General features: G+C 47.4%; 1 protein-coding gene across 1 annotated transcript; it reads right to left on the reverse strand.

Moving 5' to 3' along the window:
- Window positions 1-13,111: 13,111 nt before the first annotated feature.
- On the reverse strand, window positions 13,112-17,155 carry FZD8 (frizzled class receptor 8). Its single transcript, XM_015146845.3, has one exon. It carries the CDS (start codon window positions 16,294-16,296, stop codon window positions 14,215-14,217), a length of 2,082 nt encoding a protein of 693 aa, XP_015002331.2. The 5' UTR covers window positions 16,297-17,155; the 3' UTR covers window positions 13,112-14,214.
- Between the last annotated feature and the right edge of the window lie 949 nt (window positions 17,156-18,104).

Genomic DNA, 18,104 nt, shown 5'->3' on the forward strand with positions numbered 1-18,104 from the left:
GGATGTGATTTCTTTCTTTCTGATGGCTGTTTAGTATTCCATGGTGTGTATGCATTACATTTTCTTTATCTAATCCCCTGTTGATGGGCATCTGGGTTGATTCCATGTCTTTGCTTTTGTGAAGAGTGCTGCAGTGAACATGCGTGTGTCTGTATCTTTACGGTAGGATGACTTTTTTCCTCTGGGTGTATAACCATTCATGAGATTGCTGGGTGGAATGGTATTTCTATATTAAGTTCTCTGAGAAATTGCCACACTGCTCTCCACAGTGGCTAAACTAATTTACCTTCCCACCAGCGGTATAGAAGCATTCTTGTTTCTCTGCAACTTCACCAGCATCTATTGTTTTTTGACTTTTTAGTAATAGTGATTCAGACTGGTGTGAGGTAGTATCTCACTGTGGCTTTGATTTACATTTCCCTAACGATTAGCGATGTTGAGCATTTTTTCACATGCTTGTTGGTTGCATGTATGTCTTCTTTTGAGAAATGTCTCTTCATGTTGTTTATCCACTTCTTAGTGGAAATTTTTAAATCTTTTTATTTTATTTATTTATTTTTTAAAAATTATACTGTATATTCTAGGGTACATGTGCACAACGTGCAGGTTTGTTACATATGTATACATGTGCCATGTTGGTGTGCTGCACCCATTAACTCGTTATTTACATTAGGTATATCTCCTAATGCTATCCCTCCCCCCTCTGCCCACTCCACAACAGGCCCCAGTGTGTGATGTTCCCCTTCCTGTGTCCAACTGATCTCATTGTTCAATTCCCACCTATGAGTGAGAACATGTGGTGTTTGGTTTTCTGTTCTTGCGATAGTTTGCTGAAAATGATGGTTTCCAGTGGCATCCATGTCCCTACAAAGGACACAAACTCATCCTTTTTTATGGCTGCATAGTATTCCATGGTGTATATGTGCCACATTTTCTTAATCCAGTCTGTCACTGATGGACATTTGGGTTGATTCCAAGTCTTTGCTATTGTGAATAGTGCCGCAATAAACATATGTATGCATGTGTCTTTATAGCAACATGATTTATAATCCTTTGGGTATATACCCAGTAATGGGATGGCTGGGTCAAATGGTATTTCTAGTTCTAGAGCCTTGAAGTAGAACTTTTTAGTGGATTTTTTTTTTTTTTTTTTTGCTTGTTGATTTGTCTAACACCACCATTTCTTTTTTTCTTTTTTTAAGACTGAGTCTCACTCTGTTGCTGAGGCTGGAGCACAGTGGCGTGATCTCGGGTCACTGAAACCTCTGCCTCTCAGGTTCAAATAATTCTCCTGCCTTAGCTTCCCAAGTAGCTGGGATTACAGGTGCATGCCACCATGCCTTGCCAACTTTTGTATTTTTAGTAGAGATGGGGTTTTGCCATTTTGGCCAGGCTGGTCTTGAACTCCTCACCTCAGGTGATCCACCTGCCTTGGGATTACAGGCGTGAGCCACTGCACCCGGCCTAACACCAACATTTCTTGATCAATTTTTACTTGTTAGGCAGTGTTTGGCCATAAATCATACTCTCTATATTATATATTTTTATACCTCGTAGAAAGCCTGGTATGGACAGGATGTGTATTTTGTTTTCTTTTTCTTGGAGTCTTGATGGGATGGGTAGCAAAGAGATGAATAACACATTTCACAGTAAATAAAAGATACAGACTAGAACTCACGACAGGAGAGAGAAATATGGAAGTCACCTAAGAGGAGGTCACAGAAAGAGGGCCGGGGGGTACTCCAGTGACATACTTCACCTGCTTCTCAAATTGGTTCCCAGCCCAAGTCCAGTAGGCTGTCTCCAATAGTAGATTTAGAAGCAATTATAGTAGATTTTGAAGCAAAGTTTAGCTCTGGAAATCCCATGAAATGCAGAGTGGAATGGCATCCAATTGTTTTGATGAAGTCTTGATTGTGCTAGGGAAATAACACCGCTGATAATCCAAATGGAATTAACACCTTTTGTCATTAACTTGACACTTCTCGCACAAGCTAATGAACAGCTTATAGTAAGCTCAATCGGTAACTTTAGGGGCCTAGAAAACTGGGATATTGACTCACTTCGGACCCACCCTTCCTTTATTGAATTTGGAAACATCTTTGTGAGTCTTGCACTAATCCTTCTTGAGTTGGCGCAACACGATGGTGTTGGAAAGTTTCACGGAATTCGCCACATTCATCCTTTAATTAGACTAAACTTGGATTTAAAAGCTTCTGTGTGATTTGAAAAAAATCCAATCTTTGGTCTCAGACTGCTAAATCCTTTGGGAATTTTGAAGTGCAAATACACAAAATCATAATACAGTGTAAGGTTCTGTTAATCTTAAGAATATGTGAGTCATTTTAAACCTAGAGTATTTCAGGTTTAGTCATTTCCTTCATATGAAATCCAACTTTCCAGCATAAAAATTATAAAGCATAAATACAGTTTTCCAGCATGTAGAATTACAAGCCTAAAATACGAAAACTGTGTATGGATGGAATTTGCTAATGTGGCTGCAGCATTTTGTTGAAATTCTGATTTTAAAAATATTTTTTTACTTCATCTGAACTTTTCTTTTTTTCTGAGACGGGGTCTTGCTCTTTGACCCAGGCTGGAGTGCAGTGGTGTGATCATGGCTCACTGCAGCCTTGACCTTCAGGGCTCAAGCAATCTTTCTACCTCAACCTCCTGAGTAGCTGGGACCACAGGCACACACCACCACATTCAGCTAATTTTTTTTGATTTTTTTGTAGAGGTAGGGTCTCCCTTTGTTGCCCAGGTGGGTCTCAAACTCCTGGGCTCAAGCAATCCTCCTGTCTTGGCCTCCCAAAGTGTTGGGATTACAGGCGTGAGCCACCGCGCCTGGCCGGTCTGAACTTTTCTTCTTATAATCTTTCTTCTCTGTTCTTTCTTGCTTTTCTTTTCTCACTGTTCAGTTTTATGTATGTTCATTTTCTCCATGAATCAGTTAGTTTCATACAAAGAAGTGTCTACAGCTGAGTATGGTCCTCCTAAAGTTCCCCCACCCCCGCATTATGGTAGTCAATGGAGACACTGAAAATAATTCCCAGTTCTTTGGGCAAAGTAGTTTGTTCAACGAATATGTATCGAATGAATGAGTTTTTTGAAGAGCACAAATTTAAAGACAGATGAATTTTATTTTTTGAGTAGGTTAAAGCACCTATATTTAACTGTTTTGACTACTTTGGAAGTCACACACATCTCATTGAAAAGTATAATATCTTGAACAATATTGATGATAGGTGAATGAATGAATGGACCAACATAATAATTCAAGATTTATCTATTTATTTTTTGAGACAGGATCTCTCTTTGTCACCCAGACTGGAGTGCAGCCTGGTGTGATCTCGGCTCACTGCAGTCTTGACCTTCTAGACTCAGGTGATCCTCCCACCTCATCCTCCCAAGTAGTTGGGACTACTGGCATGCGCCATGACAATGAACTAATTTGTGTATTATTATTATTATTACTATTATTATTGTTAGAGATGGGGTTTTGCCACATTGCCTAGGCTGGTTTCAAACTCCTGGGCTCAGGTGATCTGCCTGCCTCAGCCTCTCAAATTGTTGGGATTATAGGGTTGGGCCATCACACTTGGCCTGTAACTAGAGGTTTAAAATGTACTGTTTTTATTTCAATCATGTCATTTGTTTCTTAGAAGACTCATGTGAGAAGGGCAGACCCATAATTATTAGCCTCATTTCATAGATGCAGAAAATCAGGTTCAGAAAAGTTAACAAGATTTCAGGTTCATAAAACACAAGGGCAAGAGTGCAGCATTTTGACCTTCGTTAGTTCTTTTTATTTTTACTTTACTACCTTCAGTAGAAGGCAGAGGTAACTATGACAGAGAGAGAGGGGACATGTGACTATATTAGTGTGGAGAACTATGGAAATCATTATTGCCATTTAACAAATACTTCCAGTTTTTCTTTTTCTGGGCAAGTGGTAGGATTAGTTTCCTGCACCATTTGGGGTGCCATATGCCTATACAACTTCCTTTGGCAATGACATATGTAGGACTTTGGCCAATGACACATGTAGGTATGATGTGCGCCTTTTCCAGGCAGATTCTTTAAGATTCAGTGCACGAATTGATATATTCCTTCCCCACTGATGCAAGGATTACAGAAACACATGCCAAGATTAAACTTTAGTCAAATTGGATCTTTGAATGCCCAGGGTAAAGAGAATCTCTTCACTGACATGCACTGGACATATGTAAAGTCATAAATTACTTTTTGTTGTGTTAAGCCTCTGAGATTTTGGAATTGTTTGTTATTGCAGCAAAACCTAACTTATTCTGATTGATATAGAAATTAAGGAGCATAAATGGGTAAAGAATGCATGGATCAATGGGTGGGTGGATGGTTAGATGAACGAATGAATGGACCAACATAATAATTAGCAGCCTGGTGGTTCCTCAAAAAGTTAAAAATAGAACTATCATATGGTCCAGGAATCCCACTTCTGGGTATATATCCAAAAGAATTGAAAGCAGGGTCTTTGAAGAGAGATTTGCACAGCCATGTTCGTAGCAGCACTACTTGCAATGCCCAAGAGGTGGAAGCAACTCGAATGTCCATCCATGGATGACAGGATAAGTAAAATGTGGTATGCACATACAATGGAACATTGTTCAGCCTTACAAAAGGAAGGAAGTTCTGTCCCATGCTACAACACGGATGAACCTTGAGCAAATTATGTTAAGTGAAATAAGCTGGTCACAAAAAGACAAATACTGTCTGATTCCACTTATACAAGGTGCCTATTGTAGTCAAATTCATAGAAACAGGAAGCAGAATGGTGGTTTTCAAGAGTTGGGGGTGAGGGGAAGGGAGTAATTGTTTAATGGGTATGGAGTTTCAGTTTTGCAAGATGAAAAAGTTCTGGTGATTTATTTCACCACAATGTAAAAATACACTTAGCGCTACAGAACTATATACTTACAAATGGTTAAGATAGTAAATAAAGTTTATGTGTTTTTGTTTTCTTTTTTTTGAGATGGAGTTTTGCTCCTGTTACCCAGGCTGGAGTACAGTGGCACAATCTCGGCTCACTGTAACCTCCTGGGTTCAAGCGATTCTCCTGTCTCAGCCTCCTAAGTAGCTGGCCCAAGTAGCAGGCACCTGCCACCATGCCTGGTTAATTTTTGTATTTTCAGTAGAGACAGGGTTTCACTATGTTGGCCAGGCTGGTCTTGAACTCCTGACCTCAGGTGATCCGCCTGCCTCGGCCTCCCAAAGTGCTGGGATAACAGGTGTGAGCCACCGTGCCTGGCCTATGTGTTTTTTTTAATCACAATAAAAATTAAATAAACAAAACAAAAATGCACATGGACACATTTTTATTTAATACAATAAAACAAAAAAAATTTTTTTTCTGTTTTTGAGATGAGTCTCACTCTATCGCCCAGGCTGGAGTGCAGTGGCACCATCTCAGCTCACTGCAACCTCTGCCTCCTGCCTCATCCTCCCAAGTAGTTGGGATTACAGACATGTACCACCACGCCCAGCTAATTTTTGTGTTTTTTAATAGTGGAGACAGGGTTTCACCATATTGGCCAGGCTGGTCTTGAACTCCTGGCCTCAAGTGATTCACCTGCCTCAGCCTTCCAAAGTGCTAGGATTACAAGTGTGAGCCACCATTCCTAGGCTGATAAAACAAATTCTTTATTGATGGCACCTGGCACTTACTCATCCAGGCAGGCACTGTTCTTTGCATTTTATCTGTACCAGAAGTTAATCCTTACAACAACCCTATAAAATGGATGCTGTTCTTATTTCCATTTCACAGAGAGGAGGAAACTGAGGGAAACAGAGGCTGAGTAACTTGCCAAAGATCATTCACTAAAAGAGCCAGGCAGTGGGGTTGAGTCTGCTCTTAATCCCTCATTGTTACTGGCTTTCTGCAACTTCCTGGAGATTTTTCTAAGTTAATTAAGTTAAGATGGTGTTCATTAAGAGATATTTTCCAGAATGATTAAGTTATTAGCTTCTTTTTTGTTCACACTGAGTATGGCCAAGAGATGTTTTTTGATGATATTGTGCAAAGTTTGCATCCCTGTTGTGGGTTTAACCTATGACCCTCTATTTAGGCTTTTTCTTACAGAATAATGATGAATGTAGCAGTGAAGCTCTAACATCATACACATCACCCAGAGTCAGGAAAACCTCTGCACTTACTTGGGAAAGTGGATTTCACTTTCTAGGGCTTCAGTTAAGGTCTCATAACTTCTTGTATTGTACCCAGACACACAGCAGATTTCTGCACCAAATGAATGCTATCCTATAATTCTACAACTTTAGCAATGTGCCAGCATGAGTAAGGTACTATCAGGTTCCTTTTAAAGAGGTGAGGTGAAGACACACGTATTGACACGCATTCAGGATTCCCCTTGAATCCTGGCTTGACCAACAGTGGGTCTACAATACCACCCTGCACCAGGTCTTAGAAAGTCAGGCCTTTCTTTGGTCACTGCAGACTGAACTTTCATTTCTATCTGAGTTGGTCTCAATACATAAACATCTACTGAACAAGAAGAGAACATTTTATTTTATTTTATGTTTTTTAAATTCAGGGAATACATGTGCTGGTTTGTTACATGGATATATTGTGTGATACTGAGGTTTAAGCTTCTACTGAACCCACTGCCCAAATAGTGAACATAATTCCCAATAAAAAGCTTTTCACCTTGCCTTCCTTTTTACCTCCCATCTTCTGGAGTCCCAGTGTCTATAATTCCCATCTTTATGTCCATATGTGGTCAATGTGTAGTTCCCCCTTAGAAGTGAGAACATGTGGTATTTGATTTTCTGTTCCTGTGTTAATTCACTTAGGATAATGGCCTCTAGTGTCATGTTGCTGCAAAGGACATGATTTCCATCTTTTTTATGGCTGCATAGTATTCTATGATGTATAGCATACCACATTTTAAAAATCCAATTCACTGTTGATGGGCACCTAGGTTGATTCTACGTCTTTGTTATTGTGAATAGTGCTGCAATAAGCATATGAGTGCAGGTGTCCTTTTGGTTGGAAGATAATATTTGAATATCTTTACTAACTAACACATCCACCTTATTGATTCCTCCTAACTTCACAGGTTGGGTTTAATTTCTAGTTTAATAGAATCATACCCTATGTGCACAATTCTTTGTTATTTCCTTATAGGCGAAAAAGCAGTTATCAAAAACCGTGTAGTGAGAAGTTCTTTCTTGGGGCCAGGTGAGGGCACTCCTGTCATCTCCCAAATACCTCTCACGGTGACAAAAATTAAAAATAACTGCTTTCTTTTAAAGTAGTCAAGTTAGATGACAATAGCTAGTTAGCTTAGCTAATTTCTATAGATCTATATAGATCTATATGTCTACAGACCTATATATCTATAAATACATCTATATATCTAGATCTATATCCATCTCTATATATTTCATTTTAGATGATAATACTGCATTCAATTACATTCACTGGTTTTCAACTCTGGCTGCACATGGGAATTGCCTGGGGAAGTTTTACAAAACTTTGAATTCTCAGCTGGCACCCACCAAAATTCTGATTCTATTGGTCTGGGGTGCAACTGGGGCATTGGTAATGATTTAAAAAAAAACCCACCTCAAGTGCCTCTAACATGTAAGCGGGGTGAGAACTACTGCTGGAGTGCTAGTTAGTTAAAAATGGGCTCGTTGGGGGGAAAATGTTAGAAATTGGTTTTCTAATTTCAATCAGTGTATGATTCACCTGCATGACAAACATGGTGCTATAAAAGCATGCGTTTGTCACCTGTGAAGAATGGCTGTGCCTCCAGACTCGGAAAAGCTATCCACCTTGGGTTGTTTCGCTAACAATGATCCTAACTTTGCCTTTTGCCCTGGGGTAATTCTTTCCTTCTGCCACCTTTCTCTGGCTACTGGTTGACCTTTTCAGGTGCCACCCATGCTCTTGGTCCCCTCCCTGGCACAGCCTGTGGCGTGAGTCTGCTGGGCCAACCAAGCTCTTCCTCATGTTGCTCTGTCATTGCCGAGATTTCTGGGACACTCTCTTGGTTTCCCTAAGCCCTTCTCTGTCCCTGATCCCTGCGCTGGCCTTCACTGCACAGTGGTTCTGCTGTTTCTCCTCCTCGATCAGTAACAGAAGTCCATCCTCCCTTCCTCCCTCCCTCCCTCCATTAGTCTGCTCTCACACTGCTTTAAAGATACTCCCTGAGACTGGGTCATTGATAAAGGAAAGAGGTGTAATTGACTCATAGCTCCACTTAGCTGGGGAAGCCTCAGGAAACTTACAATCATGGTGGAAGGTGAAGGGGAAGCAGGCACATCTTACACGGTCGCAGGAGAGCGAGCAAGAGAGAAACACTTAACAAACAACAAGACCACTTGAAAACTCACTCACTATTGGAACATCAAGTGGGGGGAATCCGTCCCCATGATCCAGTCACCTCCCACTAGTTTCCTCCCTTGACACGTGGGGATTACAATTCAAAATGAGATTAGGGTGGGGACACAGAACCAAACCATATCACTCCCAGTCACTGTGCCTTCTCACTAAGCCAGAACATAGACTCTTAAATATGGAATCTATTGGAACATTGTGGCCGTAGAAGGCAAAAAGCAGGTGAGCTGGCCTAAGCTGGCCAGGGTCCCAAGAGTCAAGCCTTTCCACAGTGCTCCTCTCACCTCTGAAGGCTGGGCGTTCACATGTCCTGTATAGGCCACCACCAAACCATGGGAAAACTCTGCTATGATACTGTAAACAGGTAAACACAGCCCTGGTAAGTTGCTGTATCAGCTAAGAATGCATTTTTTTTTTTTGAGATAGACTCTTTCTCTATTGCTCACGCTGGAGTGCAGTGGCATGTTCATAGCTTACTGCAGGCTTGAACTCTTAGACTCAAGTGATCCTCCTGTCTCAGCCTCCCAAGGGACTACAGGCATGCATTACCACACCTGGCTTTTTATTTTTTATAGAGATGGAGTCTCATTATATTTCCTAAGCTGGTCTTGAACTCCTGGCCTCTAGTGATCCTCCTATCTCAGCCTCCCAAAGTGTTGGGATTACAGGTGTGAGCCACCATGCCCAGCCTGAATTCTCCTTGTGGTGGCCTCAGAGGTTTACACAGAAGAGTGGGACAGCTGGAAAAGATCTACAGAGACAGGAGTGACAAGTAGGCTTGGTGGCTTCTAGGCCCAGCTATGCTCCTGACTGTGTGATGTTCAGTGAGCACAGTTGTTTTGGGCTTGTTTTCTAACCAGTGAAATGTGGGACGGTGGGCTAGACCTTCCTACCCTTTGTGCCTGTGAAGCTTGGGGATCTTGTTAAAATGCAGTTTCTGATTCAGTAAGAGAGATATGAGATTCCACATTTCCACAATGCTGCAGGTTCTTGCCCCTGCTCCTTGTTCATGGGCAGCAAGATTCTTGCCCCTGGGGCCTCTTTACTCTACAAGTCCTCCAAGATCTTATGTGGTCCTTGGCCACAGTCTCCTCCTTCCCTCCCATCTCCACTAGACATTCCAGTCCTCAGAAACCTCGTTTCTCTGCTCATCCTTCTTTTTTTTTTTTTGGCAAAGTCTTGCTCTGTCACCCAGGCTGGAGTGCAGTGCCCTGATCTCGGCTCACTGCAGCCTCTGCCTCCCAGGTTCAAGCGATTCTCCTGCCTCAGCCTCCTGAGTAGCTGGGATTACAGGTGCCAGCCACCACGCCCAGCTAATTTTTGTATTTTTAGTAGAGATAGGGTTTCACCATGCTAGCCGGGCTGGTCTCAAACTCCTGACCTCAGGTGATCCGCCTGCCTTGGCCTCCCAAAGTGCTGGGATTACAGGCGTGAGCCACCGCTCCTGGCCCTGCTCATCCTTCTTTAAGGTCCTGCTCTTCTCACATCTCGGTGCTATGTCATCTTCCTCCCCCAGGGCTCCAGTGTTCCAATGCAGATGCTCACCGATCTTGTTTTCCAGAGAAGTTTCTACTCCTTGGTGTGTTTCTGTGAACACCCGGCTAGGTAAAATGAGGGATGGCCTGCGTCTTGCCCACCCTAACAGCACTCACGTACAGCACTGACGGGCGTCGCCTGGTCTCAGAGGTTGACCTCTACATGAGAAATTGTAAAGCGGCACATTTAATTAAGCCAACCACATCCCACCTCAAAATACTCTTTATTATTCATTCTTTCTTCCATGAAAGCTTCGATATGGTGGAACTTTGGCGAGCATTTCATTCTTTAAATAAAAGTAACTCAGAAGCTAATTTAAAAAAAGATATACTCTTGGAATTTAACACAGCTTAATTATATTTTTAGCATAATGGTTATATGCAGGACTTAATGCAATTGAAGTTAATAAAAGTAGTATCACTGCATGGTGGGGATGTCTTGTGGGGCCTTAAACTTCAGTGTGCACTGATGCAATTTTGGAGCGCTTCAGAGAAAGGATTCAAAATTATGAATACAAAATATTTGCAGGTCCTCTGGGCAGAGGCTGTGCCTGTGCCTGGGCTGGCTCTCCGTGTGCTATTTTTGAATGAATGAATTGAATGACGGAACCTCCCTAACTTCTTGGTTCTGGGACCCTGTACTACCACGAGATGGCAGTGTAGTATCAAATGTGGAAAGTGGATAGACACTTGCACTGATTTGCTTTTTATGTCTCAACAGAACGTTTGCGCCTACACTTTAAATTGCATCCTGTGCTCTGCAACTGCTCCTGGTTTTCTTTTGGCAAGATAATCTCACTCTCTTTGCCCAAATTCTGAAGTATTACAGGCACCTGCAATGCAGTCAGTGCAGGTTAAGAAACTGTAATGTGCCATGGTTTACTCCTTAAACTTTCTTATACACTTCCCCCCGTTCTGTTTCATGGTACTTTCAAATTGCTTTTATTATAAAGCAAGAAAAGTGTTTCACGTAACTTCTCCCACAAGCAATTTTAATGAGCTTTGGCTTTAGTGATGGTTTTCATCATGTTAGACTCGACCTTGATCTTCTAGCCACACAGCAAACACATCAACCCCTCTCCCAATTTGACAAGATTTTCAAAAACTAACACTTGTTTTATGTAATTAGACACACCTGTGTAGCACACCGAGGTGTTCATTTGTCTAATGCAACTGGCCAGATACTCTTCTTTCTTTCTTCTACCCTAAAATCAATTTTGGGGTTTTGTTCCCTTAGTAGATACCATCTGGGTATTGGCAAATACGCAACTCAGGTTTTAGCTTTAAAGGCAAAGAACCAGCACTTATGTCTTAATACCATTCTCTAAAATTAGTCTCTAGTGATTACAGGTGCAGGTGTTTTTTAATTGAGAACTGTCCTCAGAATTTAAATTGGGGTTTTGGCTGTCAAATAAGCTCACTTAGATTGAACACATATAGATCTTGAGTTATGAAATATAGCATTTTATAATGCTATACTGAAGAATAAGGTAAAAAGCTTCGAAGTTGGACATTTTCTCACTGTTACACAGTTGAAAATTGTCAATAATCAAAATCCTGCTACATTAGAAAGCCAACATGCTAACTTGTGTCTTGTAGCTTTATCTCCATCCTACAAACGTGGTCAAGACTTTGGGACCTACCCTCAAAATTCTACTTTATAACTGGGTTAGATGTAGGCCACTGATTGGTACCTAAGTTACAAAATAGTAATTCTTTAAGAGTAAAACTACTGGAGAGGTGAACACACTTTTACAGTGTCTCTGGCTTTAAAAAATAAGATTGGCATGATAGCTAAAGCAGGGGTTCTAATTGCATATCTAACTTAATTAACACCGATACTGACTCTGAAAAGGATCTGCAAAATGTTGCTACCATGGAGATCCTCTGCGAAGCCTCTTACATGAGAAAAATCAGCCAAGAAAGTAGTGTCCACCCTATTAAAAATTTTTTTAACCACTGAAGATTCCTATTAGGTAAAGTAAGGAGAACAAACATTTTAGCAGGATGTGCAGAACAAAGCCCCTCCCATCCCACAATGATTGATGCCCCATCATTAGCAGGGTAGCTGCCCATTTCTTATCTTGATTGACAGCTTAATAAGGGACCTGGGGCTATCTTTTCAGTACTAACACAGAATCTTACCAATTACTTTTAAATTATTGCTAATCTATCAGAAAATAACAAGCATAAGGAATAAAAATATCCGCAAAACAGAAACGTCTGCTGAAGCAGCCTTTACTTCCGGTGCCTTAAAAGGTTCAGTTTGTAAAACTTGCTAGAATTTAGTTAATAGAATTTAGGCACTGGCGATTTTTTTTTTTTTAAGAAAAACTTGTAGTTTATAATAGTTCATTGGTTCAATTAGGAGCGAAAAAGAAGGGAGTTTTGTAATGCAATTGTCTAGCAAAGGAAAACGCTTTAAATTGGGGGATTATGTGCACAGACCACCTGTGGGGCATTCAGAGCCCTTTTCTATAAAGCTTCAACCCATGCCTAGCTGCCTGCAGGCTGGCTAACAATGCCGGGAAAAGCTGTTTAAAAGGCTGAGCACTTGTGCCTCCGGTCTTCACTAACTGTTACAAGTCTTCCTCTCTCGCGCTCTCTCTCCTTTTTAAAGTAAAAGTCCCACATCCCTTTAATGGAAGAACTTTAAGGCTCCGCGGTGGCCAATTGGTCTGCACTAAGAGGAGATAGGCAGCAGGGAAAGAAACTTCAGACTATTACAGCACATTTGCAGAGGAGAAAAGATCAAAGTTTTTCAAACTCAAAAGACCAAGTTCCCTACAGATTAACCCTATTCATTTAGCTCCTCTTAAAGGAATGATGTGCTGAGCCACTGGGCAGACAGGTAAAAAGTTCAACAATTGCCGAAGCATTCTTCTGCTAATTCAACAGCCTTCTGCTCAAATAAATTAGCTTAGTCTTGACAGAGGAACAATAGCTTTTTTCTCTAGGAAAAGCAGCACATTTGGTATACACAAGCGCTGAAGGTTATTAAGATGTTAACCCGTTAGTTTAATCCATTGAAGGGCGCCTACTCCCCTACCAGATTGTCAAGTGACTTCTACAGTAAAGGGTGAGCTATGGTTTAAAACATTAACCTCTACACCTCAGCAATGCGTTCCCTCCCTGGAACACCAGGTGCTTTCAAAATCACGGACTCCAGAAATGAATGCAGGGTTTTGAAACCTTTAGTGATACCATACAGGATAAATAACAAGGCCTAAGGGGAATTACTGCCTTGCAGAAGTTCCATTCACATCCACTAAGGTGAGAGTTGTTATTGGATCAGAAAAGAGCTCCCATGAAAAACACCGTCTTTGGGGAAGGTGCAAAAACTCAATTTTGATTTCAGTTCAACAATGATATTTACTTGGCTAACAACTTAAGAACTAGAGTTTAACAAGTAATTTTCTTCATGCCTAAGGTCAGTGTACAGAATGACAAGCCAGAAAATGTCCATTTTCCCCATGCGTCCTTAGCAAGCATTTTAAAGGTGACAGCTCAGAAGAGGCGGGGGAGAGGGCAATGGTTAAATCATTTATCAAAAGTCATTTTATTGACAAAATATAATACTTATATCTGTTCTTACAGGGGTAAGCCTCTAAACTTTTTACAAAATCATGTACACACTGTATATCTTTGGATATATACATATTTTACAGTTTTTTTTTTTTTTTTTTTTACAATTTAACAAATAATTATATAAATACATCCTCTAATGTAAGAAACCCGTATTTACTTGGGGTGTATAATTAAGACATTTCTTGTTTGTTTACTTAAGGCATTTGCCTGGTCATTAAGAATACCCAAACCGTGCAATCCCATCAGGTCGCGGTCACCCCTCCTCCAGGGTAAGTCAGGGGTGGGAGTTTACGTAAGAGAGTCGAGGGAGAAAAAGAGGTTCTCCCAGGTGAAATCTGGGTATCTGACTGCAAACCCAGCCAAGTGCAGCCAGGGAGGGCTCCAAACCTCGGGTTCTGGAAACGCCGCAGAGTCCACCCTCCTCAGCCAACAGAAATTAACTCGTGGCGGGAGGAGCTCCCCGCACATCAATGGAGGAATAGGGGCTGGGTCTGGGAGGCTTCAATGCCAGGTACTTTGTTCTAAGTGAGTCATTTAAGTCCCAGCTAATGGATACCATTAAGAGTTCATTATCATGCTAATAGCAATCAACACTGTGAAGGGGTGGGAACCTCAGCCCATCAAGTGTCCCTTCGCTGCACTTGGTCTCCTCGCCCCCCTCCCCACCCCTCCTGGGCGCCGCCTCCCCTCCGCTCAGACCTGGGACAATGGCATCTGCTTTGGATAAGACACGGAGCTGGCCGTGCCCGACCGCCACGTCAGGCCGGTGCTGACGTCGCTGTAGAGAGAGCCCGCGCCACCGCCTGGTCCCCCGCCGCCGGGCCCCCCGCCGCCACCGCCCCCCGGCCCGCCGCCGCCCCCAGCGGCCGTGGCGCCCGCGCCCCCGCCCACTGCGGCGCCCTTACTGGCCCAGCAGCAGCGGGTGCACAGGGAGCGCCAGGACTCCAGCGTCTTGCCGGACCAGACCCACACGCCCGAGGTGATGCCCACCACTAGGCACATGAAGTACTTGAGCATGAAGACGGCGTAGTCGGGCCTGCGCGCCTGGTCAGGCTGTAGGTCCCGCAGGCACGGGCAGTTGTGCGTGGCCTCCCAGCGCGGGCGGTTGTGCTGCTCGTAGAAAAGGCAGGCGACCACCACTGCCGCGGGCACGGTGTAGAGCACGGTGAACAGGCCCAGGCGGATCATCAGCTTCTCCAGCTTGTGCGTCTTGGTGGGGCCGTCCTGCTGCTTGATGACTGAGCGGATGCGGAAGAGCGACACGAAGCCGGCCAGCAGGAACATGGTGCCAATGAAGAGGTAGATGACCAGCGGCGCCAGCACGAAGCCGCGCAGATTGTCCAGGCTCTGGTTGCCCACGTAGCAGATGCCCGCCACTGGGTCGCCGTCCACCGAGCTGAGCGCCAGCACCGCTATGGACTTAACGCTGGGCACGAGCCATGCGGCCAGGTGAAAGTACTGCGAGTAGCCGGCGATGGCTTCGTTGCCCCACTTCATGCCGGCCGCCAGAAACCACGTGAGCGACAAGATCACCCACCAGATGGAACTGGCCATGCCGAAGAAGTAGACTAGCAAGAAGACCACGGTGCACAGCGCGGGGCCGGTGGTCTCATAGCGCACGTGCTGCTCCACCGCGCCCAGCTCCTCGTACTCGCCGCGCCCGCCCGGGCCGCCCGCGCCCGCGCCCGCCGCGCCCGCGCCCGCCGCCGCGCCGCCCGCGCCCCCCGCGCCCCCCGCGCCCGGCGCGCCGCCGCTGCACGCCACCTTCTCGTGGCCCGCCACCAGGCGCACTAGGTAGCCCACTGACACGAAGAGGTAGCAGGCCGAGAGAAAGATGATGGGCCGCTCTGGGTACTTGAAGCGCTCCATGTCAATGAGGAAGGTGGAGACGGTGGCGAAGGTGGACACGAAGCAGAGCACCGACCACAGGCCGATCCAGAAGACCGTGAAGGCGCGCTCGTCCTGGCTGAAGAAGGGGTTGTGGCAGGGCAGCGCGCAGTTGGCGATCTGGCCTGTCTTGACGCGGTTGTAGAGCGGGTGGCGCTCGCTGGACACGCTCACCATGGGCGCGCGGCATTGGCACCCGGGCTCGCAGGGAGCCGCGCCGCCGCCAGGGGGCCGCGCCTTCCCGCCACCGCCGCCACCGCGAGCTGGGGGCGCCGCCGCGTCCCCGCCGCCACCGCCCCTGCCGCCGCCGCGGTGCGGGGGCCTGGCCCCCGGCGGGCGGCCGTGGCCGCTGCCCGAGGGCGGCTGCTCGCCGGGCGGCGGCGGCGGCAGGCGGCGCGGGGGGCTGGGCGCGGCGGTGGTGAGGTCGGTGCGGTTGTAGTCCATGCACAGCGTGTCAGGGTTGCCCTGTTCGGGCAGCCGGTCGCAGCGCATGCGGTCGGGCCAGGCGAAGCCGTACTGACGCATGAGCGGCGCGCAGCCGGCCTTGGCGCGCTCGCACACCGAGCGGCAGGGCGGCAGCGGCTTCTTGTAGTCCTCCAGGCAGATGGGCGTGTACATGCTGCACAGGAAGAACTTGAGGTCGGGCGAGCACTGGATCTCCACCAGCGGCCAGAACTGGTGCACCTCCAGGCCCGCCTCGTCCTGCGTGTCGTGGTTGAACTGGTTGGGCATGTAGGTGTAGTTGTAGCCGATGCCCTTACACAGCGGCACGGTGATCTCTTGGCACGCCAGCTCCTTGGCCGAGGCGGCCGCCGCGCCGCTAGAGCGCTGCAGCAGCGCTAAGGCGGCCAGCAGCGAGGTCACTTCCAACAGGTAACCCCACTCCATGCTGTGCGCCTCGGCCCGGTGCCCTCGCCCTCCAGGCGGCGCTCAGAAGGGTGCCGGAGGGGAGGGGGCACGAGAGAGCCGGAGACGGGGAAAGCCGGTGATCTGGGATCTCCCTTATGCCTCGCCCGGGAGAGGAGTCTGCTGATAATCTAGCCCCTCGTAGGGGCGCGTCGCAGCCTCGGCAGGGCCCTTCCGCACTCCTTTCCGCCGCTCCTGGGATTTGAAGGCGGTCGCAGGCGCGCGCCACAGTCCGAAGGTCCTCTCTGCTCGCCCCAGGTCGCGCTCAGCCCTCGCGGCGCAGAGCGTCCGGGCTTCGGCTCATCGTCCCGCGCTCGCTCGCCTCCTCTCCGCGCGCCCGACCACTTCTCCCCGCCGCGCTGGGCGGCGGTGACTCCGCCGGGCACAGAGGGCGGCGGCGCTGCAAGTTTCCTCTCGGGCCGCGGTGCGCAGTCAAGATGGCTGGGCCCGGCCGTTCGCCGCGCCGGGTCAGCCCTGGAGGCCACCGCTTAGCCCCCGGGGGCTCATGCCCGCCCCCAAGGCCGCGCCACCGCCGCCGCCGGAGTTGGGGACCCGCCTCGGCCCAGGCCGCCGCCCTCTTTCTCCGGCGTCCGTCCTTCGTCCGTCAGCCCCCTGGACAGACGGACCCCCGCCACCAGGAAAAGTCAGCGCCGCGCTCCGTCCGCAGTCGGGCGAGGCGCACGCAGTCTCCTTCCTGCTGGACACCCAGGAGCAAATCCAGACCGGAAGGCGGAGCGGACACCTGAGTGGCGCGGCCCGCGCCCAGCCGCCGCCGCCGCCTCCTCCTCCTCCTCGGCGGGAGCAGCGCCCTTCGCCCAACTTCCCGGCTCCAGCCCCGCTCAAGCCGCGCGGCCGGCTCATGAATATTTATACAGCGCGGACTCGGTCTCCGCCCCCAGCCCCGCGAGCCAATCGCCGGGCGGCGGGGCGGAGTCCACGCGCTCCCAGGGCTCAGCCTTCCTTAAGGCAGTCCCCGAGTGTCCGCACCGCTGTGCGCGTTCTCTGCGGATGGAGAGTTTTGGTAACCTTGGGATTGGCCGCAGAGACAGAGTGTTGGCCACGGCTGTCCCCATGGCGCTGAGTGCGTCTGAGGTCTTGGTGCCCTTTCCCCGAGTCTGCCCTTGGGGACAGGGACGGGGTTTGGTGTAGCGCACGCCTCTTCGCCGCGTTTCAAACCAGCCAGGCCCCTGCTGCCACCCTCCGCGAATGCGGGTGATCTGCGGGCGGCGGGGGTCTCGCACTCCTCCGGGCGGCGCGGAGGTCCCGCAGCAGGCGAGTGCAGGGGAGGCCTGCCGGGGCGGTCTGCCGGGGCGGTCTGCCGGGGCTTGGCGCTGCAGAAGACCCGGGAACGGGTGTCCTCCTTGGGGTTCTCAGAACGATGGTTTCTGAGGCTTGGAGATGTGGGGGTTGGGGGGGGAGGAGTGGAGTCATTCTAAACTGGAGCTGGACCCAGGACGGCCCAGGTGAGATGCCCCGGAGCCCAGCCTTGGGCGCGCGAGGGGCGCGGGGGACAAATGCCCGCCTGAGACTTTTCTCCCGCCTCCGCTGCGTGACCCGGGGGAGCCTCAGTTTCCCCACCTCGAGAGTTGGGTGATCATAGCACAGATCTCTAAGGGGGCTTTGATAATTAGGTGAGATAAAATATAGAAAGCCCCGGGACGCCGTGCTTTCTTAGGAAAAAACATTCTATTTCTTTTTAAAAATCAAAACAAACCCCGAAACTTATAAATAGGACAGACTGGAAACTCTGGGGCTGGATTCCCTGCCTTCGCTTGGTTCTTTCAGGACGT

This window comes from Macaca mulatta, chromosome 9, assembly GCF_049350105.2.
Source record: "Macaca mulatta isolate MMU2019108-1 chromosome 9, T2T-MMU8v2.0, whole genome shotgun sequence".
Taxonomy (NCBI): Eukaryota; Metazoa; Chordata; class Mammalia; order Primates; family Cercopithecidae; genus Macaca; species Macaca mulatta.

Coding starts and splice junctions, on each gene's coding strand:
- FZD8 (XM_015146845.3), bottom strand. CDS start 16,296: ATGGAGTGGGGTTACCTGTTGGAAGTGACCTCGCTGCTGGCCGCCTTA.